We start from the raw sequence: 25,516 nt of genomic DNA on the forward strand, positions 1-25,516 counted from the left end.
TGAATCACAGTAGTGCAGATATACAGTTTTTTGTTTTTTCCTCCCACATCCAGCAAAATTCAGAATACCCTCTTTAAAAATAAGCAATGTGGGCATCTACTTTTTTAGCAGTAGAACTCAGACATCATAAAACTAAACACAACAAAGAAATTTGCAGGCACTTCTTACTGTTTCCTTTCAGATTAGCTTTTGCTTCCATTATGGACTAAGGAACCGGTGTGGGTCACACACCAATGAGCCTTGCATTAATTAGAACCAATGAAAGGCTAAACCTGACTCAAAATACCCTAAGACAGGATGAAGTAGGGCAGTGAAACAGGTTATCACTTATTCAATGTTCAATAGATTTTCTTCACCTTTTCTGCTATACCCAATGCCTTGTAAAAATGATTCTAGCAAGTAACAATATCTGAACTATTTAAAAAACAAATCCTGTTATTTGCCCTGAGCATTTGGTATGAGGCAGGCTACACATCTAAAAAAACGCAAGTAAGTCAAAGTATTGTTGTCCCAGCCAGGGAGCAATGTCAAAGGTGCCCGTCAATGCAATCTTCACAATGAGCATGAAGTATGTTTCCCACAAAAGTATTCAATAACTACTGTTTTGCTTTTTATAACAACAGGGACATATATGGATTAATTTGTTACAGAAGCTGCTGTGATTATGTCTGTGCTAGGCGTGTAGAACCTCCCTGGCAACACAAAGATATGCACAACAAAGCAGGTAGTTAAGGCAGGCGGCTAGGGAAATTAAAATAACAGCAGACACTTCCCAGCCAGCCTTTCCTCCTTGTCCCTTCTCTAAACTGGAGGCCTTACAAAAGTAAATTCCAATTGGTAAATTCTAACAGCTGCAGGGATTACTTCTGAAAGGGCAAGGCTGAACCAAGTAGAGTTCAAAACAGGCAACCAAAATAAGAACTGTGCCAGGAGCCCACCCACCCACTTGATGAAGCATTTGAAATAGCTTGAAGGGAACTGAGTGGGCCTGTCGCTATGTTTCTTGAGCTGAAGAATGCAAACAAGGGAACAGCATTTATGCAGTCATCCTGAATTATCACTGCTTTATAGTTCGGCATACAAATTAAGATACTGTAGTAGTAGGAGAAAAATTCCTGCGTGCATGTTGATTTTTCACTGAGACACTAGAGGCCTAGCTTGAATACATGCATATTAGATGTGGCAGTCTGTAAGAGGATTCAGACAAGTTAATGGGAAAGGATCCAATAAGCTTCATGTTAATTTTAATATTCCTGACTTTCAAGAGTGGAAATTAGTCTAAGATTTCATCATCTGCTTATGCAGAAAACCCAATTCACAACATTCCAGCATATTTTTTAGAGTGGCCAAGAAACATAATCCAGAAAGAAACTATATAAACGAAGGCGCTGGGTTAGACACAGGAGCAGACTTGCTTCTCAACGCTGGGTCAGTAGAAGCAGCAGTGGTGTGTGGTCAATGGACTAGGGGGACTAGGCTAAATGTTCTTGGTATATTAGACTATTAAAGCCTAGTGCCTCCTTCCCAAAGTCCAGGAAGCTTCTGCCCGGTTTAGGGAGGGAGGTGTGATTCTCGGATAAGGTGCAGGGCCCTCCAGCCACCTTCTCAAAGCCTACCCAGCTTTGGGAATGAGGCAGCAGGGCTCCCGCATCCTGTCAGAGGCCTGGCGCTTCCTTTCCAAAGCCCAGGAGCTTCTGCCCAGATTAAGGAGGAAGGTGAGATGCCCACACGTGGGGCATCAGGACACTGACCCCCTGAATCGGCCTCACATACTGGTGCCTCTGGCCCTAACTGTCCCCTATGAAAAGAATTCACCGCACGCCACTGAGAAGCAGGGTACATTTTCTGCTCCTTCTCCAATGGTATTCATGTGCATTTCTTAAACAAGTGAACTGCTGCCCAAACAGCTTTCATTACATTTCCAGTAGTTTCCCATCAAGGTATTGATAAATAAAACACTGGATTTTGATGGATCTTGATCATTTTCTGATAACTCTGGAGGAATTACTAGCTAACATGGCTGGAAGTTCTGTGAAAGCAGCCTTTCCCAACCTGGTGCCCTCCAGCTGTTGTTGGACTCCAACTCTAAACAGCCCCAGCCAGAGCAACCAATGGTCAGGAATGATATGAACTGTTATCTAGAACAGGCATATCCAACTCCCAAGAGACTGCGATCTCTCCCAGTATAAAAAAACTGACAGTGATCTACCCATTGTCATTGCCCAGAGTTGTGATTGACCTGTTGTACATGCCTGATCTAGAACATTGGGAAGAAGGCTCCTGTAGTGGATCTTTAAAATCTGGAGTATCTCATGCTGAAGACATGGTTACTCACACACGTCATCTCACTAACTGGTAGTGATGAGTCAGTTGGTAAAGCAACATGAACACAAACGGAGAAAAACCCATGAAAATCTGACCAACCACAAACCTATGTGAAGGCACCTTGCAATGGTGATGGCAATGAACTATACATTCTTTACCACTAACACTTCTGTTCAATGCCATTTAGTAAACTGCACCTTGTAATACTTCAAATACCTGCATCCTAAACCATATACAGCATTAAAGGACTAGCAGGCCTTTGTTCTGATCCTATAAGGCTCTTCTCCTGTTCCTGTAACTGTTTTCCCAATGCCATCTTGAGGAATCCATGGCACAGGAAAAGCTTGCATCCAAGCCTTGACAAATCTAGGAGTAGCAGGTATTTTGAGACATTTTAGAATCCTTTTGAAATGCTAAGTCTCTTTTCTTGATTGCATATAACGGCAACTGCAGAAGCATCTCTAGAATAGTTGTTGATGCAGCTGTAGATGTTTGATGTTATGGATCTAAATTAAAAATGCCCTGTGTTTTGCCAGCTAGCAAATGACTGTGAAATGTAATGGGGGGGAGAGATTTTAGCTCCATCCTCCATCATTCTCCCCATCCCTTCAACTCAGCTCTATCCTGCCCTCAACACAACCTAGAACTCTTACCAGGACACTCTTCTTTTTGCCCATCCAATACGTCCTGGTTCTCATTCTCTTTATCCCCTGCCCTTTTGTTGCATCTCTTTGGCACTCCCACCACCACCCTTGGCTTTCTCCCCTGAACACTGCCCCAACTATTCCCTTGAATCCCTTCTCTTCTCCAGCAACATGTTGGTGCTCTAATCTTCCCTCCCCACTCAAATGCAGTGCTTTACATTTCCTCCCTAGTGACACCACACATACTGTATATAAATCATACTCCTTTCTGCATAACCATATCCTGGTTTCTGTTTCTTTACCCTAAGTGTGATGGAATGTTGCATGCTTGCTTTTAAGATTTAGTCTAACAGACAGACAAACATGTCCCCTAACTGATTAATATCCCATCTTGTATCATCTTAATTTCTGGGAATGTGAAGTCTCCTTGTGAACTGGGAGGGGGGAGAGGAGAAAGAAAGAAAAATGTTTTCACACCTTTTTTCTGAAGTCCAAATTTGGTAAGGATGTATACACAAAGGGATTAAGGCAAGTGACAAATTTTACTTCAAACTCTTTCTCTGGGCCTTGAATGGCAACAGAGAGACTGTGCAACTTGTATGTTTAAACCGTCAAAGAATTGTTCATGACAAATTTCCTGTAGCCAAAACGAAAATTGCCCTAATCATCAACCCTGTGATCAGACACTAGTGCATGTAGAGCATCTGACTTGTACTTTACTTTTTGGCTAATAACTTTGTTTTTTTAAGTTAAATAAGCATTTCCTTAAATTCAGTTGCATTTATCTTTAGGTTCAAGAGACTGCGCCGCCACCTATAGGAATGTTGCTTGCTACTGATTGCCTTCATGCCTGAAAATGAGCTATGTGCTAGAAGTGGTAAAAGTGTTGGCCTAGGACCTTAATATGATATGTCACATGGTGTACTCAAAATATAAAATGTAAGTTACAAAATTTAAAAAGTTAAAAGGCAATTTTAAAAATTAATATAATTTTTGTTACCGGTAAATGTATTATTTAATATTTATAAGAGCTACAACAAAATGCATATCAAACAAAATTAGAGAGGGGGATTCTTACACATTAAATGGGGCTGAAAACATTATACTTTACACCAAACGCTTTTCAAGAGCACTGGTTGCACGTTTCATTTTTTGTCAAAGTGTGGGTGTGGCCAGTTGCAGTCCTTGGTTCAACGCTTGTTGGAACTTGTGCTCACCCTAACTTAAGTACATCCTAACTAGATGGGTAAACAAATGATGATGCTGGCCCTGGCGGGTGTAAGGAGGTCACAGTTGCTTCTTCACTTTCATAGTCCACCAACAGCATATAAGTTAAGCAACATGTTTTATTGTATCCACAGGTCACATACCCAGTTATCTCAGTCATATCCAGAGATTTTGTACCTCCTTCACTGTCAAACTTCTCACTCTCATTGTTAAACGAGTCCACATTGGTCACAATTTCTGTTGGACTGGATGTAGCAATGAAATCCTTATGTTCCCCTGATCACTTTCACTCTTTCAAAGCGTCTTTCAGGAACATTTCTTCTTTTCTGTACTCATTTGTTGAAAATAAGAACTGGATAGAAGGGATGTTATCTCAGCACCAGTTAAACAGTTCCAGCCGTGTCATAATTTTGTTTGATATGTATTTTGTTGTGCTTCATGAAATAAAGTACTAACAATAATTCTTTCAAAGTGTTAATTCTATCATGCAATAGCAAGCTATCACTCAGCTTTGGAACACATTTTTAAAAGAAAAGCCTGACTAGCTTTATATAACTTGATAACTTTATAACGAAATGCCTGAAGCAACTAATATTATGGTTGTGGCCTTGTTTATTCTGTTATATTTTTCTTTGAGAAGACCCATTTATCCTAAATAGAACCCAATAAGGCAGACATGTATGTACAAAAAAAAATTTTTTTGTAAGGTGATCCCATTGAGATCCCAAGATGAAATTCTGCAGGTAGCTCTTAGAAATATTAAATGATCAATACTGTACAATTTTTTGGAATTTTAAAATCATATTAATTTTTTTATCACTTTAAAATTTTGTAACTTAAATTTAAAATTTAGAGTAAGTTCATCATGTGACATATATTAAGGCCCATGAAGTTCTGAAGAGATTGGTGTTTTAGGTCTTGACATATCTCAATCTTGGGCTGAGCTTTTAAGGTTTTTGTGTAGGTCTGGGAAGGCCAAAATTGTCAAATTTTTTAAATTTCAAACCCTCATAACTCAAAAATGGGATGAGATAAAAAAATTAATATTTTAGATTTAAACTTAGATTTGATCATTCAACAAGTGTACAAAATATTAAGAAAATTAGATGACATGAGATTTAAAAGTTGGATCACTTGATATGGAATGATCCCATTGAGGAAGAATGTCTCTACAATATCCCCAGGCAGGATGTTCTAATCGCCTAACATAGAAGCAAGAAAACAAAAAGGCTGCAGCTTTTAGAGATTAACTGGTTTATTACGGCATGAGCTTTCATTCAATTAGATGAAGATTTGGGAGATTTATTCTAATGTTAAGCTAAGTACTACCTTTCAGTCCTATGCTGCCTAGTCACTTTGGAACCATGTTAGAAGATGGTTGTCTTGTGGACAAGTTTAACAAGTCCTTCATCCTCAAGTTACTGAAATCCCTTATAAGCTTATACTTTTTCCAACAGACATTTTAGATTAGACCTTACCAGACCTTTTCTCTCAACCCTTGGATGGTAAATTGCATAGCCATAAGCTTTCCAGATTAGGCAGGGACACCTATAAATGGATTAGAAAGTGAAACACGGATGCCTAATCTTGGCTCAATTAAGAACTCTTAAAAACTTAAGGCTACTGAGAAACGTCAGAAGACACCAAATGCGATTGTTCAAGTATTCGAAAGCAATGAATTATTGGACGCATTTTATATCAGAGATCTAAAACCTATACTTGCTTCTCGTTTGCTTCCCGGTGTAGCTGAAGGTATCAAGTTTAATTTTAAAGCCTTAAGTGGATATGGCACAGGCTACCTTAAGGGGTATCTGTCACACCTCAACTGTTTGAGCAAAAACAAAAGAACTTGTGATTTTAAATGTTAAGAGCATATCAATTATGTAAAGTGATTTTCTTAATATCGGAAGAGCCAAACACAGCAATGACTGAGAATGTGGAACATTTTTTTCAGATACAAGGACAATTCTTCTTTTCCCTACTGATTTGCCTCAGAGTTCAAGGAATGAATTGGGTCCATTTAGGATGTAAGTCACATTTTGGGCATCTAATTGGAATAACTGTTTGTGCCAGGCATAGTGGATCAAAACAGATACAGAAGCAATCAGTGTTATTAACTGCATCACAGATAATAATTAGTCCAGTGTGCACATAGGAGAATTTTAAAGAAGAAAAAAGAATGTCCAAATGAATCAGTATTGGACTTAAGGAACCCATCTCCTGATGGATCAGACCAAAGGCCTATCTAGTTCAGCACTGTGCTTCCCACATTACGCAGCCAGATACTCAGAGGAAGACCACAAGCAGGACATAAGGGCAATAGTTCTTTTCCATGGTTAGTCCCCAGCAGCTGGTATTCAGATGTCTGCTGGCTCTGTGCAGGCTGCTTGTAGCTGCTATGACTAGTAGCTTTGTTGTAAATGAATTGGTCTAATTCCCTTTTAAAAGATTGGTTTTTCCTACAATCCTATGACAACTGCCCACTGTCAGGGGAAAAGCCGCTAGGTCGGGCTAGAAAATGACGAGATGTAAGGTAGACCATTATGCAGTCACCTTTCTGAGAGATATCAGGGGAGAATAAAAATGAGACTGCCAGGTGCAATCCATGATGTTAATCACAGCCTAATTCCAAAACTAGTCAAGCATATAGAGCAGGTAAAGAGACTTTATTATTTCTCTTGGGTATATCCAATAGATGCCCAGGATGGTCACAGGAAAATAAATACAAATACGTTGCAGCAGCAACACTGGTCGTGCTCCTGAAGGAAAATGTATTGTCTGTTCACAGGCTGCCTGAGAGGTATGCATACATAAAGACAGAAATGAAAGGAAGGAGTAGGCAGGTTTGAGGGTGGAAAACAAAATTTCACACATTTTTTGATAGGTGTGAATTTTTAGGTATCAGTCCCACATGCATGCCATGTGTTTTGTCCAGTTCCATGGTGCTACCAATCAAAATTCTAGGAGTCTGGTGACTATAGAGTCCCTGGGATTTTCTCAGCCCTCATAGTGGGCTTGGAGAAGTGCCTTTTGGGGCTATGGCAATTAGTTCCCAAAAAGGTAAATCACCTATCGTCCACCAGGAAGGAAAAACTTCAGCCCTTTGAAAGTATGACCCTAGTTCACATGGACCCTTCAAAATAGAAGAACTAGCCATTTTACCATGATGTACAGTGGGCAGCTCACAAAGTAGTTTCAAACAGCAGGGGGAAAGCAACAGGCTATATGTTCATACTTAGGCATTTCCCACTTCTAAATTCCAAACCTGCAGTCTCTGTTTGTTCAAGCATGTTAAGGTAAACAGATCAGTTATAAACCAGAAGCTACCAAAGGTCAACTGCTCTAAGGGTTCAGCTTGGTAGGAAATCTCTGCTCCATGCAACTCTCTAGGAAATATTCTTTGTCTTATCTGTCAGGGGAATCACCTGATAGCACTAACTGTGCCCAATACTCTTTCCCGGTGCTTCTTTTCTGGGGGGACATGGGGGGACGCATACCCCTAAACATTTTGTGAATCTAAGTTTGGCCTTATTGAGGAGCAGTATTTCAATATGAATAGGAAAGTGAGAGTACCCCTAAACATTTTTAAAGGGGAAAAAACTGCTCTTTCCCCCTCTCCCCTCAAGACATTTGGAGTAGCCTATAGCACTGATACTTCCATTTCTTAACAAACAAATATGAACAGAAGTTCATGCCTATAGGCAACACAACTCCTGAAAGAAGTAGAATTAGAAGAAAAGCAGCTGCTTGTGGAGGTTCGGATAGGCCTCAACACTTGCTTTAAGAGCCTGGAGTATTTCCATCTACCAAGAAAAGGTGAAATGCAATGGTAGGCAGACACTGCAAGGGGTATCCTGCTTACCTGATACATGTACATGCTGAAATTAATGCCATTGGACAGATGGATGGTTATGGATTTGTTCCCTGTATTCATGCTGGGGAATCATAGCCAGCTTGATCTGTAAATCCATGGCTCTGCCAGGCTGAGGGGAGAACAGCAACTAAATCCAGAGATGAAGAGTAGAGGCAGCCTAAGTTCCATGTCCTGCTGCAGACCCTGGTGCCTGAGGTTCAAATCAGCAGGAAGTTGCTTCTTGCAGAATCTGTCTGTCCGGGAGGAGGAGGAGAACTGGGCACTGGAATAGTGTCAGCGAAGCCCTTGTCAAGAGGAGGCATTTGGAGCTCACGGAAATTCCCCATCTGCTGCCTGTGCTAATCACATCCCTTTTCAAGATCCAGGGGAGGCAGCAGTGCGACTTGGTAAGGGAGGCAAAAATGCTACAAGCAGAAGCTGGGAGCCGGGAGAGCCAGCAGCCTCCCCCAGAGGATCTCACAGATGCACAAAGTCCCTTTGCAATGACCTAGTTTGCTCTGCATTGCTTGCATGTTCCCTATACAGAACGTCGGAGGGAGAGGAATTGAAGCAAGAGCAGAGAGTAAATCCGCATAGCCCCTTAATCCAAGCGGCTGCAGAGCTCGAGAGGCGTAACCCTCCCTTGGCTGACCTGGCATGCTCTCTGCCCAGCTGCTCAACATGGATGAGTGCAGACACCAGAGCTGTGGCTCTCAATCCAAGACGTGGGCATTGAGCATGTGAGGCCACAAAGGGGCGTGTGCCTGAAAATCAGCTACGGCAGAGCCCATTTAGGGCCACGGTACCTTTTGACCAGCTTGGAATTTATTGGATCTGGCTGACCCAACTGGGAATTTGCCAAGGGCAGGAGGTCACTCAGCTCAGTGAGGAAGCAGAAAGACCAAAATGTGTCAAGGCCAGAAGGTGCTCATACTGGGCTTGTAAGCAGCCTATCTGGCTGAGTGCTTAGCTCTCCCTCCCTTGCCAAGCTCTTGCAGACTGCTGTCGCTGCTCAGCTGAATGTGAAGTACCCTGGGGTTGGTAGTACTATAATGCAAGAAATATTTGAGTTTCTTTCCCCCTTCTAAAAATACAGGTCCTCCCCCTTCTCACTACAAGCCAGAAAGTGAGCTGTCATACCCTTGGCTAGGCTCTGCAGCATGCTGCAGGGCCTAGCATCTCAGTTTGGGGTTCATGGTTGACCTGCTAAATAATCACCTCAGAACATGGCTGCCAAGGTTAATCCCAACCCTGGGCTGTCTTCTGTTCTGAGAGATATGCACATGAGACTCAGAGCCTTGGACACACAATATTAGTAACAGCCACGCACACTGTTTTCAAATAATCTTGTCTGCATTTTATTGAGGGTAAACTCAACCATCCCTACTCCACACACATACACATTCAATCATCGGAATGTGTATTCACGGAAGAACCCCGACCAAACCTAAGAGGAGGCGTGTAGTGGTGATAGGGGATTCCCTGCTGAGGGGAACAGAAGCAGTGATCTGTGGGCCTGACAAGATGTCTCGGGAAGTGTGCTGTCTCCCCGGGGCTAAGATCCAAGACGTAACTGAACGACTGCAAGGAATCATAAAACCCACTGACAAATACCCCTTCCTCTTGGTTCATGTGGGAACCAATGACACTGCAAGCAATAGCCTCCAGAAGATCAAAAGAGACTACGAGGCTCTGGGCAGGAAATTGAAGCAATTAAATGCACAAATTGTCATCTCATCTGTCCTCCCAGTTGAACGACGTGGCCCAGGGAGAGAGCGTGATTCTATGATTCTATGATCTGCATGAAACAAGGAGACAGTGACAACTACATTTAGGATTGGCTTATTATCCTCCTGCCTGGAAGCTGCCAAGTGCTACAGTGTCGTGCCTACCAATTTTCTTCAGTAAGATTGCTAAGACCACAGGTAGCCAAACACAATGCTCTTCAGATGTTGATAGACTGCAACACTCATCAACCCTCACCACTGGCCATGCTGACTGGGACTGATGGGAATTGTAGTTGAACAGCTTCAGGAGGGTATCACATTGTCTGCACTTGCCTTAGACAATAAAAGTCCATGTCAGTTAATGTTGGACTTCGTGCAAAATCTTTGTAATGCTTTAAAACTGCAGCTGTTCCTAGTGGCAAGGAACCTTCACTGCACTCTTTTTGGTGCCTGCTAAAAACATTTTCATTTAGGCGAACCTATCCAATACGTGAAATGTTGACATGCACTTTAACCTGGCTTTTAAGCATATACCGTAATTGAATTTAATTTTTTTTAATGTTTTAAATAGTTGTTTTTAACTATTTTCTTTACTGATAATTCTTACTGTAAACCACTTGGAGGTTTTATTGCAATCTAGTGGTGAAATAAACAAACATAAATAAACCTAGGTATATGGATTACTTTTGATTCAAGCCAATGTCAAACTTTGGCTTGGATTTTATGCATCCTTTGAGTAAAATTATAATGTGCGTGGAAGGGTAGAATACTTACTCACATCTCATTGAGAGACAGATAGTGGTGTGCCCAGAATTCAGGAGCAGCTTAGTACACCATTGTATGACTCAAATACTTGCCAAAAAAAAAATCCACTGTCTGATTTTGTATGAATGACTTCTAGATTCAGCTCCAGGAGGAGTAACGTGGGAAGTAGACCAAATATATCCCCTTTGAAGTCTTCTAAGCACTGAAGTTTAAATAATAAATATATGGGAGACACCCATTATGGTGCCCGGATTTCAACTACCAGCTAATGGAGTAGGCAATGAAAAGGCCATGGCCCCAGAGACCTGCTCTGTGCAAGATCTGCCTCTCTGAGGTGAATTTCACAACCTCCACCTGTTTGACAGTATACAGCCCTCCTCCACTGCCGACAGCGGCAAAGGTGGAGGAGGAGGAGGAAGGAGCAGCCCAAAAGGGCTGCTTTCAGGCTGCTTGTTCCTCCTCCACTGACAGCCACCGACAGCTGCCGACAGGGACCCTCAATCGAGTATAAACTGAGTGGGTCAGCATAAAAAATGTGTTCCACCCACAGCATCTTTGGTTGGGTAAGGTATGCCTTTTCCTAGGCTGTTACAGTAAACATCGAAAATTACTGTGCTAGATGATGTAATAGCACAATAGTTACCCATTATTGGAGTATTTCTGCAGCCTAGAAGTCTGCAAGATTTATGATAAAACAAGGTATTAAGGTCTGTCTTCTCTTACCTTTTAAGTACCGTGTGAAGCTGGATTGAGCAAACTATTTTCTCTGGGCTCATCCCTCCATGGTCCAGATCGTGGGTGCACATGAGCGACCGCAACCGCAATTTCCAGCATCTGCGCAGACGTCTTTTCCAGCGTCTGCGCCAACGCGATTTGTGGCACTGTACTGTGCCGGTTTAGTGCAATGCGCAGGGACTCATTGAGCGAGCGGCTTGGTTCGGGGGCAGCTCGTGAACTGGTAAAACAAACCCCGTGGGCCGCTTGTGGCCCATGGGCCTTAGGCTGCCAACCCCTGGTTTAAATAATCTGCTTCCTTTAGGTGTACCTGCAGCTGGCTTGCCACCACCATCTCAATCACCTTGCTCAGGAAAGGAATACTAGAGAGGGGACAGTAATTCTCTAAGACCTCTTGATCCAGGGAGGCCATCTTTAAGACAGAGGCATTAACCACACCCTGGAACTGTATTACACATATTTTTCCCTATGACAAATATTGTCATATGTATGTATGTTGTTCCTTTGCAAGAGAACTTGAATGCCTTCTGTCAAGCTTCCAAGTATAAACACTGTATCTTTTCCCTATATAAACTGTCTTCCAAGTGTAAATCTGTATTTAATGCCCTTGATATAATATGAATCAACTGTAAATGGTGTGATCAAGGAATAAATGTTTGGGTTTGAAAAGAATGCACGAAAGAAGCAACAAATGATGTTGATAAGATACAATGCTCATACTTGGAATTGTGACTGGAGGCATCCAAGTTCTCTTATAAACGAAGAACACACATAGTAATGTATGTTATTATGCGTGTACCTAACTTATTAAAACGCGTAACAGAATGGAACAGTTTGGGAGAAAATAAACAGGCAAAGGCATGATTAAGCAGTTCCTGCAGCATTGTAAATGAACACCTCCGATTCCACCTGAATTGGGGGGGGGTGGGGGGGTGGAAGCTAGCATAAATAAAACATTACCCTGGGCACCAGCTATGGGTCTTCCCTAGATTTCAGCACCACCTGCTGGTACTACCACGCCACAACACTGTACCAAACCTGTTCAGCTTCCCCTCAGTTATCAGGGATGGATTTTCATGAGAATAAACACTCTATAGCATCACAGTATTAATGTTAGAGTACCTGTAGAAAAAATGCTAATTATGAATTTGCACAATCTGTTTATAAACATACTGCAAAAAGATGGTAAGTTCTTCATATCCTACAGTGCTATGTGCTAGCTCAGAACTTCACATTTGGCTCTCCCTCACGTAAAAGGTAGTAATACAGGTAACTCGCATCTTGCACAAGGGTTATGCTCCTGGTCATTTAGTGTATAAGCAAAATTGTGTAAAACCAGAGCAACCTCTTGAAACCTCAAAAAACATTGCTTCACTTACCAATGAGGAACAAATGCAGCTCTTAGTCTCCCTCCTCCTCTTCTTTGCTAATTGATGCTTTGGGGGATTATGTGCGGACGAGAAAAAGTGCTTGGCTGTGGTTTGGAACCACAGGTGGGTTGCGTGGGCTCATCTAATGTTGCTACTGGTGGTTTCTTCATCAAGAACATTGTGATTGGCAACTGCCACTGTTGTTTCTTGGGTTTGTCAAGCATTTCCTTTTATGGTCTCACAGTGTCTGTAATGCCACGGATGATCTTGAGGCTGCATTCCATGGAGGCATGAAACTCTGGAATCAGATCATTTGCGTGCTTTTTTACTTGAAAGAGTTTATAAAATTCAGATGGGTAGCCGTATTGGTCTGACACAGTAGAAATATATATAAAAAATAATAAGAAAATTGTCTAGTAGCACTTAGAGACCAACTAAGACTGTTCTTGGTATGAGCTTTCGTGTGCATGCATACTTCTTCAGATATGAGTTTATTAAAGTTATGCAGGTTCCAGCTTGCTGTCTCACACTCACCATCCTCACATTCTGAACTTGATCTGACCAGTTCCTCAAGCTCTTCAACAGTCAATACCTGTTGGCCTCCAATTAGCTTTCCCCCTAAATATGGTCAACAAAGCTATCACCACCCACTTGCCTGGCACAATGTCCTCAAGCTCAGTGGCAATGCTTGGAAATCCTGCAAAATCATGCAAATACATGTTCTGTCAGCATGCATTCACTGTTTCAGCCCTGATTGCATTCACTGTCTGTTTGATGTAGGTGATGCAATGGGCAATATTGAAGGACTTCCAACATCCATCACATTGATCATCCAAGAGAAGGTGAGCTTCATGTAAGCAACCTTGAAGCAGTGAATCACACCATGATCCAGAGGCTCAATGAGGGAAGTCGTATTGGGAACTATGTGCAAAGCAGAGTGCCTTGGGCTACCCAGAAGCAGTATCCACAAGCAGCATCACTTTAAACTCCAGGTGAGACTCTCTCAGTTCCTTCCAGTCCAGAAATGATGGGAAAGGCATCCAGGCCTTTTTGTTGGATTGCCAAACCACAGGAAGGAGACCTGTACAGCAAGCATGGCTTTATTAGGTGTCCAGCCACTTTGCCAGAGAGCAGCACAGTCACTGGATCTTTTGCAAGCCAGGGACTTGTTTTTCAGCTTTGGCAATCTAAGTCACCTCAGGCATTTTCTTCCAGAACAGCCCCATCTTGTCTGCACTGAAGACTTGCATTGAAGATATACCTTGTCATACATCAGCATCTTTAGTTGCACATGGTATGTTTTTGCAGCCTCTTGTCTGCAGCTGCAGTTTCCCCAGTCATTTGGACATTCATGAGGTTGAAGTGGGCCTTAAAGCTGTTATGCCAAACTGGGCTGGCTTTCCACAACTGTGGTGGAAGGTTTGAAGCGGTCATAGAGGCTGAGAACCTTTTGGAATAAGATGCTGCCCTCCACAGGAACACATTTACGGTTCATGTCTTCCAGCCACAAGTTCAGTGCCTTCTCTGTCTTCACCAAGGCCTTGTCCCACACCTGGCTGGTCACCTTTGCAGTTAGTGATGTGCTTGCTGCCACAAATCTCCTTCTCACGCACCTTGATGGCACAGGGGCTGGACTTGTTCTGTCCATATTTGCATGCCGCAGCACACACAGGCATGGCATCCTTCAAACAGTCCAGCACAACCACTTTCTCTTCCAGCATGGGAGCCACCCTCTGCTTCTTTGGTTTCTCAGTAAAGATAAAGGTAAAGGGACCCCTGACCATTAGGTCCAGTCGTGACCAACTCTGGGGTTGCGGCGCTCATCTCACTTTATTGGCCAAGGGAGCTGGCGTACAGCTTCCGGGTCATGTGGCCAGCATGACTAAGCTGCTTCTGGCGAACCAGAGCAGCGCACAGAAACGCCATTTACCTTCCTGCCGGAGCGGTACCTATTTATCTACTTGCACTTTGACGTGCTTTCAAACTGCTAGGTTGGCAGGAGCAGGGACCGAGCAACGGGAGCTCAGTAGCTGATGACAATGATACCTTGTGTTTGGGGGCTGTTCTGCAGTCTGCAACTCTCTCCAAGTACCTCCTCCACACTCCAACCTCCCCCAATGTCTTTCCAAACTCCTCCACAAGTCTCTCTGGCCTCCTCCAATCTCTCTTCAACCACCTCCCAAACTCTCTGCTATCTCCTCCACTCTCCACACTCCAATTACTCTCTCAACCACTCTCCCAAAGACTGACGGATTGCTGGCCATTTTTTCCTCACTCTGCCTCCTCCCACCCCCATGCACAAAATGTATTTAATTATTTAATGGTGTTCAGCATAAAGCTGTACTCAAGTACAGTATAATAAGCATAAGATGCAAGTTACCTGTACTTCATTTAATTAGTTACAGAGTAACCTTCACTACATGTACATACACATCATGCCCCATCCAACAGGTAGCACACTGCTGCATCAAATTCCATGAAGGCTGAGTCAGGAGGGAATCACAGAATTGTAGAGTTGGATCATTTAGTCGAACCCCCTGCAATGGAGGACTATGCAGCTGTCCCAAACAGGGACTGAACCTGCAACCTTGGCATTATCAGCATAACGCTCTAAACAACTGAGCTATACAAGCTGACTTAGGAAGAAATGAGAACCAGAATTAAAAGGACTATGAAGATCAGAGGAAATCTGTTATTGGCACACTACTAGTTAAGGTGTTAGAAATTAATTAGAACAACTCTGGAAATAAAACTGCAAACAATTATGACTGAACAGTTCTTTTCCTTGGAATTTAGCCTGGGGCACTGAGGCAGTCTCTAGTTTTAAATAAATAGCTACAAAAAAGACCAACATTCAGTTGCTAAATGTAGTATTTTACATGTGGCAGCTGGCCAATTCCCCAAGAACCAGATTTTATGTTCCTTACACAAGCTTTCAGAACAGCCTTCCTGGACATGTGGAGAGATTAAGCTCCATCGTAATCAGACATGGGTGCAGTTATGGCCATTTGTGACCTAGGCCTATAATTCCTGAGCCCCACAAATCCTGCTTGGAACTGCCTGCAATCATGATAGATAGACATATGAAGTTATGACTGTATATATAAAGTTACTACAGCATGTATAACAATGTCTAGTTTTTCTCCAGCAAACGATCAGCTGGAAAAGTAGCTGTATTGAGCACTTCCAAATTGTAAACCTACTCATTCACAGGGAACTGCAACCCCCTCCAGAAGAGGCAACCCACCTGCTCCTAGGCCGACTGGCTCATCCATTATCAGCTCCCATCATATCTTAATTACACTTAAGCATTTTCTACCTCATCTAGCCCACCACCAACTTCAAGCATCAGCTCAGAGAATCCAGACACACCTGGATCCGAGGACAAGGATAAAAAGAGTTAGGCATCACTGATATGTCACCTCTGGTTCCCATGTTCTTACCCACAAGTTTCATATGGATGTTAAATTTCTTAGAAGGCAAATTGGACTCTTATTACATCCAACAAGATGAATTTCAGTGGAGCCAACTGGTGGTCTTCTAGCACTATCTCCTAGTCAGAGCAAAACCACTGCAGAGTTGTACCAGTCAGTCCAGAAAGACACTGTTGTCAATGCTATTGAAATATTGGGAGCAAGAAAGTATTAACACTGAGAAAGTGATTGCTGCAATTAGAGCTGGAAGGGGCCTCAAAGATCACCTAGTCCAACACCTTGCTAAAGCAGAAAATGCCGTATTATATAGTACCCGCTATAAGCAGCTATGCAGTTAATTTAGAAGGAAATTAGAAAAGGTTTCAAAACTCCATCCCTGGCAAGTGCCTACAGTGATGAGAAACCAATGCATTATGCATTATATTCATGTCCAACTTTAGCCATATCCTCTCAAATTAGACTAAGAAAGCCATGCCCTCTGTCTTGGCATGCCCATGACTTTTCCTGCTGTTGCCATCTTTTAGTTTCCACAAAATCTGTGTATTTATCTTACCTGAGGTAAAGCAGAGTTCAGTTGCCTCTGCAGCTGGTCTCTCTCATGCACGGTCTCCTGTAGCCGGCCCTGAGTCACAGACAGAGTCTCACGTGTTTCCCGAAGAGTCTCTAGCAGCTTGTCTCTCTCATCAAGCATATTCACCATCAGCTGTTCAAAGTTGGCATCAGAATCAGAGCCCGGCTGTGACCCCAAGGGGTCACTCTCGCTGATGGTAGGCATTACCTCACACATCATGGCAATACTTGGCAAATGCCCCGCGTTACAGTAAGATCAGAGACTGGCAGGAAATTCCTCCTCAGGATGCCTCTTAAGGCTCTATAAACAGTAAGCTAAGGTCACATGGTTACTGTAGCCAACTGCAGGTTGTGGCAACTGTCAAATGCAGGCTGCATGGTAAGGTCCGTAAACCCTCCATTTCTCTTTGCAAACAGCTGAAGTTTACATTACATCTATCAACGTCTGAAAAGGTCATCAGAGCATTTTTAACATCAAATACATAAAGTAATTAAGACCAGCAAGACCCCAGGACTGAAGGGTAATCCTGTGAGGGTTGTTCCAGATAACTCTGGCATATATTCCTGAGACCCCTCCAGTGATGGTCACCAGCCATGGCAGAGCTCTCTGTCATTCAGAAAATAGGATGTCCCCTTTCAACACACATATACACACACATTTGCTGCCTTGAAAGATTCAGAGGTATTAGGAAGTCCATTAAATATTTCATTTTCCTTGATATCGTTAGCAGGAAGTCAGCTTGGACAGATCAGCCAATGGCTTGTGAAGTCTTGAGTGGCATCAGAGCAGACTGATCACTCTCCAAGCAAGGTTACGGCTTTGCCAAATACCTGTTGTACTTCGCTCTTGATCTAGAATCTGTGGAAAAAGAACATTTTATGCATTAGAAAAGTGTCCACCTATTGCTTTGCAATTTTTTTCCTCTCAAGAACTTAGATTAGTATATTGCCTTTTTTATTTCCATGAGATAATCCAAAAGAGGGTGTTTTTACAGCAAGCTCTGCACCACAGGTTTCAATTAACTTGTTTACCATCTGTTTCTTGTTACCACCCTTAATTTAGACATGATATTTCTATGTATAGATTCTAGATGCCATGAACCACTTCCCCTCATTTTGATTGTTTTTATCTTGTTTGAGGTTCCATTTCTCAGCCCATTTTTATAAGGTTGTGTCTTGGAGTTAAGTATCACGTTCACTTGCATCATTCCACCACATTTCCAAAGAAGAATATTGTATACATTATTTCTATTTGCTATCTTAGTTATTGGCCTTTCTGCATGACCAGATAACAGGTACAATAAAAAAGCAGTAATGTTTATTATTTATTGAGCACTTATAGTAAGTAGGTATGATACAAGCTGAATAAAAATACAAGGACCTGCCACAAAGCTTAATTCAAATAAACAGAAAAGAAAAAAAAGTGGAGGGGTAAAAATAATAAAGTCAAGATACACTATATCAATTAAAATGTTCTTGTAAGAATCAATGAGATGCAGATGATCATGCTTTGATATATAATATACCGCAGGTACAAGTACTAGCTAATGAATGGACATGAAACTGATTTAAACAAAAGAAAATTTAAAGCTTTTTTTAAAAGGAGAAAGAACCAGAAATATGCAAAAACAGGGAGGACAGAGATAATAATAATAGTAGTAGTAGTAGTAGTAACAACAACAACGATTTTTACCCTGCCATTCTGGGGAAATGAAGGAATAAAGGTATAATAATTTGTTTAAAGCATTTCTATGCCATATTTATGGCTTAATAGAAACTCTATCAGCCAGCTCTACAAAGGAAGGAACTGAGAAAGAATTATTTCACATTCCTGCTAGATGAGTCATAACTATTAGCAATAGGGACCCTCCAGATTATAAGAGAGTGGGCAGATTCATGTTAGGAGACTTTTAGATATCTTCTTCCTAAACTGTATGGGGCTTTAAAGAGAATAACCAGTACAGAAACACATCAGTAACCAGTGCAGATAACACAACTCAACCATATGCCCCAATCACAGACTCAGGTATGTGGTGCTTCTGCTGTGTGTAGGTGCTCATATACCCACATATGTAGACACACACATGCCTGTGGACTAAGCAGACTTTTGTCCTCTCCAATTCTATGATTTAGTACCGTATTTTTCGCACGATTGGACGCACCGGACCATAGGACGCACGTAGTTTTCAGGGGGGGAAATCAAGGAAAAAATATGATTCCCCCCCCCAGCTCTGGGAGCAGTGGACAGGCTGCACGCAGCCTGTGCGCTACTCCAAGACCTTCTCCCTGCTTTTGCGGGAGGTGGCAGAATTCCCTCACCTCCCGCAAAAGCCCACAGGAGCCCCGCGTGACTCCTGCGGGCTTTTCGACCAGGAGGGAGAAGGGACTGAAACGGCCCGTCAGTCCCTTCTCCCTCCTTGGGGAAAAGCCCCCAAGAACCGCTCGCTCTTTAAAGGCTGTGCGGCTCCTGCGGGCTTTTCTAGGAGGTGGGGGAATTCCTAGAAAAGCCAGCAAAGCCGTGCAGCCCCTTTAAAGAGCGCACGGCTTTTGCCTGCTTTTGCGGGAGGTGGGGGAATTCCCCCATCTCCCGCAAAAGCCCGCAGGAGGGAGAAGGGACTGACTCGGCCAGTCAGTCCCTTCTCCCTCCTTGGGGAAAAGCCCCCAAGAGCCGCTCGCTCTTTAAAGGGTGCGCGGCTCCTGCGGGCTTTTCTAGGAGGTGGGGGAATTCCCCCACCTCCTAGAAAAGCCAGCAGAAGCCACGGAGCCCCTTTAAAGAGCGCCTGGCTTTTGCCTGCTTTTGCGGGAGGTGGGGGAATTCCCCCATCTCCCCCAAAAGCCCACAGGAGGGTTGGAGAGTAGCGGGAAGGCGTCGCACGCCTTCCTGCTGCCCCCCATCCTCTGGGGCTGGCGATGGGGGAAGCCCTGCTTTCCCCACCGCCAGCCTCCAACCCGGGTTGGAGAGTAGCGGGAAGGCGTTGCGCGCCTTCCTGCTGCCCCCCATCCTCTGGGGCTGGCGATGGGGGAAGCCCTGCTTTCCCCACCGCCAGCCTCCAACCCGGGTTGGAGAGTAGCGGGAAGGCGTTGCGCGCCTTCCTGCTGCCCCCCATCCTCTGGGGCTGGCGATGGGGGAAGCCCTGCTTTCCCCACCGCCAGCCTCCAACCCGGGTTGGAGAGTAGCGGGAAGGCATCGCTGCCTTCCCGCTGCCCCCCAATCTCTGGGGCTGGCGATGGGGGAAGCGCTGCTTTCCCCACCGCCAGCCTCCAACCCGGGTTGGAGAGTAGCGGGAAGGCATCGCTGCCTTCCCGCTGCCCCCCAATCTCTGGGGCTGGCGATGGGGGAAGCGCTGCTTTCCCCACCGCCAGCCTCCAACCCGGGTTGGAGAGTAGCGGGAAGGCATCGCTGCCTTCCCGCTGCCCCCCAATCTCTGGGGCTGGCGATGGGGGAAGCGCTGCTTTCCCCACCGCCAGCCTCCAACCCGGGTTGGAGAGTAGCGGGAAGGCATCGCTGCCTTCCCGCTGCCCCCCAATCTCTGGGGCTGGCGATGGGGGAAGCGCTGCTTTCCCCACCGCCAGCCTCCAACCCGGGTTGGAGAGTAGCGGGAAGGCGTTGCGCGCCTTCCTGCTGGCCCCCATCCTCTGGGGCTGGCGATGGGGGAAGCGCTGCTTTCCCCACCGCCAGCCTCAAAGAGCAGACTCTCCTGGCTTCAGCGGAAGCAACGCAAAGCCTCCGGAGCGCAGGCTTCGGAGGCTTTGCCTTGCTATCGCTGAAGCCAGGGAGCCTGCATTCGCTCCATAGGACGCACACACATTTCCCCTTCATTTTTGGAGGGGAAAAAGTGCGTCCTATAGAGCGAAAAATACGGTAATTCCTGCACTAGCAACTTCAGGCACTGTTACACAAGTGCAATGAATTATTTTAGCATCAAACTAAAATCAGTAACAAGCTAAGAAATCAGTTATCTTTTAAGGAATTATTATCCACACAAAAAGGAAGGAGTTGCAAGGAGAATCTAGCCATAAATTTGATGAAAAATACACTCAGGGGGGAAATTTATCACATTGTTAGAGTCATTCAAGCTGAAACAGTTCTGCTTCTGTTACAAGAAGATAAATGTCAAGCATTTCTGGGAAGAGGTTTTTCAGCACCACTTTACCCGGAAAGAGGGTACTGGATGCCACCAGCAGAAGACAATATACATTCTCAGAAAGAAAAAAGCAGTCTGCAATTTATTAGTATGTAAATATAGATTCAAATGCCAAGCTTTACTGAAGAGGATGCTACTGAATGCTAGAGCTGCATGAAGACCCTGATCAGCTCAGGTTCTTGTGGTCTTCATATTTGACATAGCAGAATGTTGGAGATAGCACCATCACTGAAACAGCATTTTTGTGTCATTTCTTCCAGAGACTGAAGTCAGTATGCTTCAATGACATACTTTTCTGCTGATGGAGAGAAAGTATTGACGAGGAAAGGAAGCAATATTTGTATCTTAGAGAGATTTGTATCTCACTATTATAATGCAAAATCTTTACTCAGGATGATTTACTATCCTTAAAACAATAATCTAACAAACACACACAATACACATAAGAGTATAAAGGAAACCAGTGACAGGCTCAGCAAATAAACTAGCACCTGGCAAGACAAAAAAATCTTCTGGCATAAAAGTTTCCACTGCCTGGCAAACACTGGGTAGAGGGGACCTGAATCTGTTCCAGTACCACCAGAGTAGGTTTGGGAGGTTTTTGTGGGGGGTGGGAGTGGGGGTGGCGAGATTGAGGGGAAATTCCAGCAGGTGAGCAGAAGTTATTCTACAAACACTGTTATTGTGAAGGATACAACCCTTAATTTCACAGAGTATGCTTTCCTGATCATAAGTTATAACAGGAACATTTTCATGAACCATGCTGCCTGCCTCTTAAACCTTGACCATGTTTCATTCTTGAATGAGTGAGCCATGCCTTAACTACTAAAGCTGGGGTAGCCAACATGGACGCAATGGCAACTTTGTTAACTTTCCCCATTCGCAGAAAGCCACACATAAATGGCCTACAATAAGCAAAAAAAAAACCCAAAAATAGTATGCAGTCATCACCAGTCCACTAATGAATACCCAGATGAACAGGTGAGTTTTATCCAGGCACCAAAATGCCAGTAAAACTGCTGCCAGGCATACCTCTTGGGAGAGGGTGTTCCCAAGTCAGGGTACTACCCCCAATATTATTGTAACCTCCATGTATATGCCATTCCACCAAGAAGGATGCTGTAAATACAGTATTATTTGTTACCTTGCCTTTCAATCACCTTAACAATTCAAATGTTTGAAATTTGACACAATGAAGATGGGGTGTTTCACTTATTAAGACAGTGCACATTATTTGTGACAAAAAAGAATGGGGTTGTAAGTATTGGTCAAGAATATTTTCAGTTTTAACTCTTCCTTGGATACAATGGTTCAGATTCAAGCCATTTCTCCAATTACATGAAATGCATTTCAGTTATGAGCTGTACAATTTGTAACCACAAAGAGGCTGAAATATAGAAACTGATTTTATTTTGTTCTCTTTGCATCACACATTCAGAATAAATAATTATGACAGCAGCAGACCAAGAATGCAAACCTCAAGACTTCTCATCTTGTCCTGGAATAGAAACTAGAGCTAGCTTGCATTCTTGGATGTTTAGGACAGAGCAGACCTCACTTTAACTCCAGAATACCTGGTTAGGAAGTAAAGCAGGCAATTTTCTTCTCTTTTTCCCCTTTTTGTTTACTTGTTTTCACCAGACCTCCTAACATTCTGCATCTCTACTGCCCTCACCCATAGACTAAAATTATAGATCCGCATAATTGGTCCAACTTTTGATCCCTTTAGACTTTCCACACTCCCCACAGCAGAAATCAGAAATGCCTAGAAAAATAATAATGGTGAATTCCAAAACATACCATTTACTTTTTTAAAGCCATTCACACAATTGTCTGGTTTTCAGTAAGATCTTTATTATACCATTGATTTTAGTGGGTTTGTGCAAATAATAATGATAAAGAAATAAAAGAAATACTTTATTTATACCCTGCCCATCTGGCTGGTTACAGGTAGGTAGCCATGTTGGTCTGCCGTAGTCAAAACAAAATAAAATAAATAAAATAAAATAAAATAATTCCTTCCAGTTGCACCTTAGAGACCAACTAAGTTAGTTATTGGTATGAGCTTTCGTGTGCATGCACACTTCTTCAGATACTCTAGGTGGCTTCCAATACATATAAAAACATAAAGTGTCAAACATTAAAAACTTCCCTATACAGGGCTGCCTTCAGATGTCTTCTAAAAGTCAGATAGTTCTTTATCTCCTTGACATCCAATTAGAGGGCGTTCCACAGGGAGGGAGATACTGTGTAAAGTGCTAGCACCTTCAGAACCTTCAGTGTGAATATTCTCTCCACCCTAACCTGCAAAATAGGACAGACTCTAGAAATAATTTCTTCTGTATAAGATAATGAAATGACAGTTAGTGGAAGAAGATCCTTCTCTGGTCAATAATCCTGTACCATAATTTTCTATATGAGAGAAAGGCCAGCTGAGTTTTTTAAATGTGTAAATCAACAAGTAATCAGCTAGCATATTATGTCCCATCTCTCTGATATAGAGGAGTCACAAGGAAACAGGTTACTGGATCCAATTTTTACCTAGGCCCCATGGGAAAATGTGTGCTCACATGTGAAGATAATTCTACACTGGAGGGTTCTTCTCAGTTGAGCTGTCACTTTTCCTGAAAGTATGAGTAACAGCTCAGGATGACATAAGCAGCAATGGAAAGAGCTGAGGGGCTCAGTTGTACTGCGCCAAAGGAGGAAGCAAAGAAGAGCTCAAACTATTTTACATCCAGATTCAGGTAGGTAGCTGTGTTGGTCTGATGCAGTAAAAATAAATTAAAAAATTGTCTAGTAGCACCTTAGGTAAAGGTACCCCTGACCGTTAGGTCCAGTCGTAGACTATGGGGTTGAGCGCTCATCTCACTCTATAGGCCGAGGGAGCCGGTGTTTGTCCGCAGACAGCTTCCGGGTCATGTGGCCAGCATGATTACGCCACTTCTGGCGAACCAGAGCAGTGCACGGAAACGCCGTTTACCTTCCCTATTTATCTACTTGCACTTGACGTGCTTTCGAACATCCACATGAAAACTTATACCCAGAACAAACTTATTTTATATCCAGCGCACTTTGAATACTTCAGCAAAGCTCACATTCATATGCTCAATTAAAACATAATTCAGTGACACACACAGAGAGCATCAGAAAAAGGAAACTATATCTTTCAGTTGCTTTTTCAGAAAGCCATATGCTTCAAGCAATCTTGTAGAAATACAATTTCCTAAAGAAAACAAAGAGAATAATCTTAACAGTTGTTCCATAGCCAAGTAATTCCAAAAATACAGCACTGTATATACCACTGGTGTTATAAATGTTTATTTATATACGCACTTAAAACAACTGACTAGAGTAAAATGTGATACACATGTTGTTTTTTAAGATCAGCTTTCTGCAAATGATAAAAAGGGACTAAAAAAAGATCAATCCTAGCCCCTGCCAGATGGCTGATGGACATGGCAGTGTGGTGCAGCCGCCACCACATCCACAGTTCTGCTGCTCATGCCAGCCAGGGTGGAAGGCAGGGAAACTTATGCCAGCTGTGTTTTGGGCTGGGTGAAATGAGCCCTCTGCCCCATCCTCCACCACAAGTGCAAAAGATTGGGGATTTGAATTGCAGCTCAAGTAAAAAATCTCTCCAGTGATAAAAACAACCACCACTTACTTCCCAAGCTATAGAAATAGGAATAGCAGAAACAGTTTCACCAGACAGCAAAGCATATACTGTTGTCTAATTTAAGGTAGAGTCATTAAGATACAGCATTCTCTGGCAATATTCCAACAACAGGTAAACAAAGCACTTCCCAGTCCCAACTCTGACTTCACTCATTGGCTAAAAACACTGACAGGCAGGAGCTGCCAGTCTGGCTCATTTAACAAAAACAGCACATTATACTTCATTATTTCTTTCTAGAAGGACTAGAAACTTAAATTTAGAAAAAAGAAAGCTCAGAGCCTGGTGCCCCGTTCTGGAGCACCAATTAAGGCCAACGAAGGAACTGGGTTGGCAACCCCTGTCCTAATTGACAAGCCTCCACAAACTTTAGAATCATAAAGTTGTAGAGCTGGAAGGTACCCCAGGGTCATCTCTAGTCCAACCCCCTGCAATGCACTTTAATCAGGAAGTAGTACAAATAAAGAGTGGAAGCAATGAAATAAACTGAAATAGCAGAATTCAACAATGGCAATTCATGGTTCATAGGTTTATGTTTCAAATGTTAACAGTCTCAGTTAACAATGTACAGTCTACAAATACCGGTAACTTTGGGTGGCCATCAGCTATAGGGAGGTCTAATTCTACACATACCTATAAATCCACCACTGGCAATATGGCTCTTATAGGGTTACAATAAATATTTACATTGTGTGTGTCTCTGGTCTAAACAATGCTTCAGCAGTCAGGCTAAATATTTTGTCTCTTTTGACTTGCAAGCCTGAGAAAATATTCTGTATTGGGGTGAACCAATGAAAAGTGGAAGTACCACTTGGTAATGAGTGAGGGTTAAATATAAAAAATCATTTACAAGCAAGCTACCAAGCTGGAGACTACACAGTTTCAAAGAATTATTGATTAAATAATGTCAAAACTACCAAGGACCTCTGATAAATGATAGGATGCTGCAGAGTCCAAGCTGCTGCTTTTCTGGCTACTCCAGCCAAAGGAAAGATCAATGTTCTAATCAAAACTCAACATTCTACCATGGATTCTGGATAGGAAT

The 25,516-nt window shown here is 43.0% G+C and overlaps 1 protein-coding gene across 8 annotated transcripts in view; it reads right to left on the reverse strand.

The window, feature by feature from the left end:
* Positions 1-25,516, reverse strand: part of PPFIA4 (PTPRF interacting protein alpha 4) — a 104,660-nt gene that overhangs the window by 52,901 nt on the left and 26,243 nt on the right. For all 8 annotated transcript variants that reach the window (XM_053393755.1, XM_053393754.1, XM_053393753.1 and 5 more), the window contains one exon: positions 16,634-17,509. In XM_053393755.1, the coding sequence (XP_053249730.1) occupies positions 16,634-16,870 (237 nt within the window). In that variant the 5' untranslated portion in view covers positions 16,871-17,509. The remainder of the gene's footprint in view (positions 1-16,633; positions 17,510-25,516) is intronic.

This window comes from Podarcis raffonei, chromosome 6 (assembly GCF_027172205.1).
Source record: "Podarcis raffonei isolate rPodRaf1 chromosome 6, rPodRaf1.pri, whole genome shotgun sequence".
NCBI lineage: Eukaryota > Metazoa > Chordata > Lepidosauria > Squamata > Lacertidae > Podarcis > Podarcis raffonei.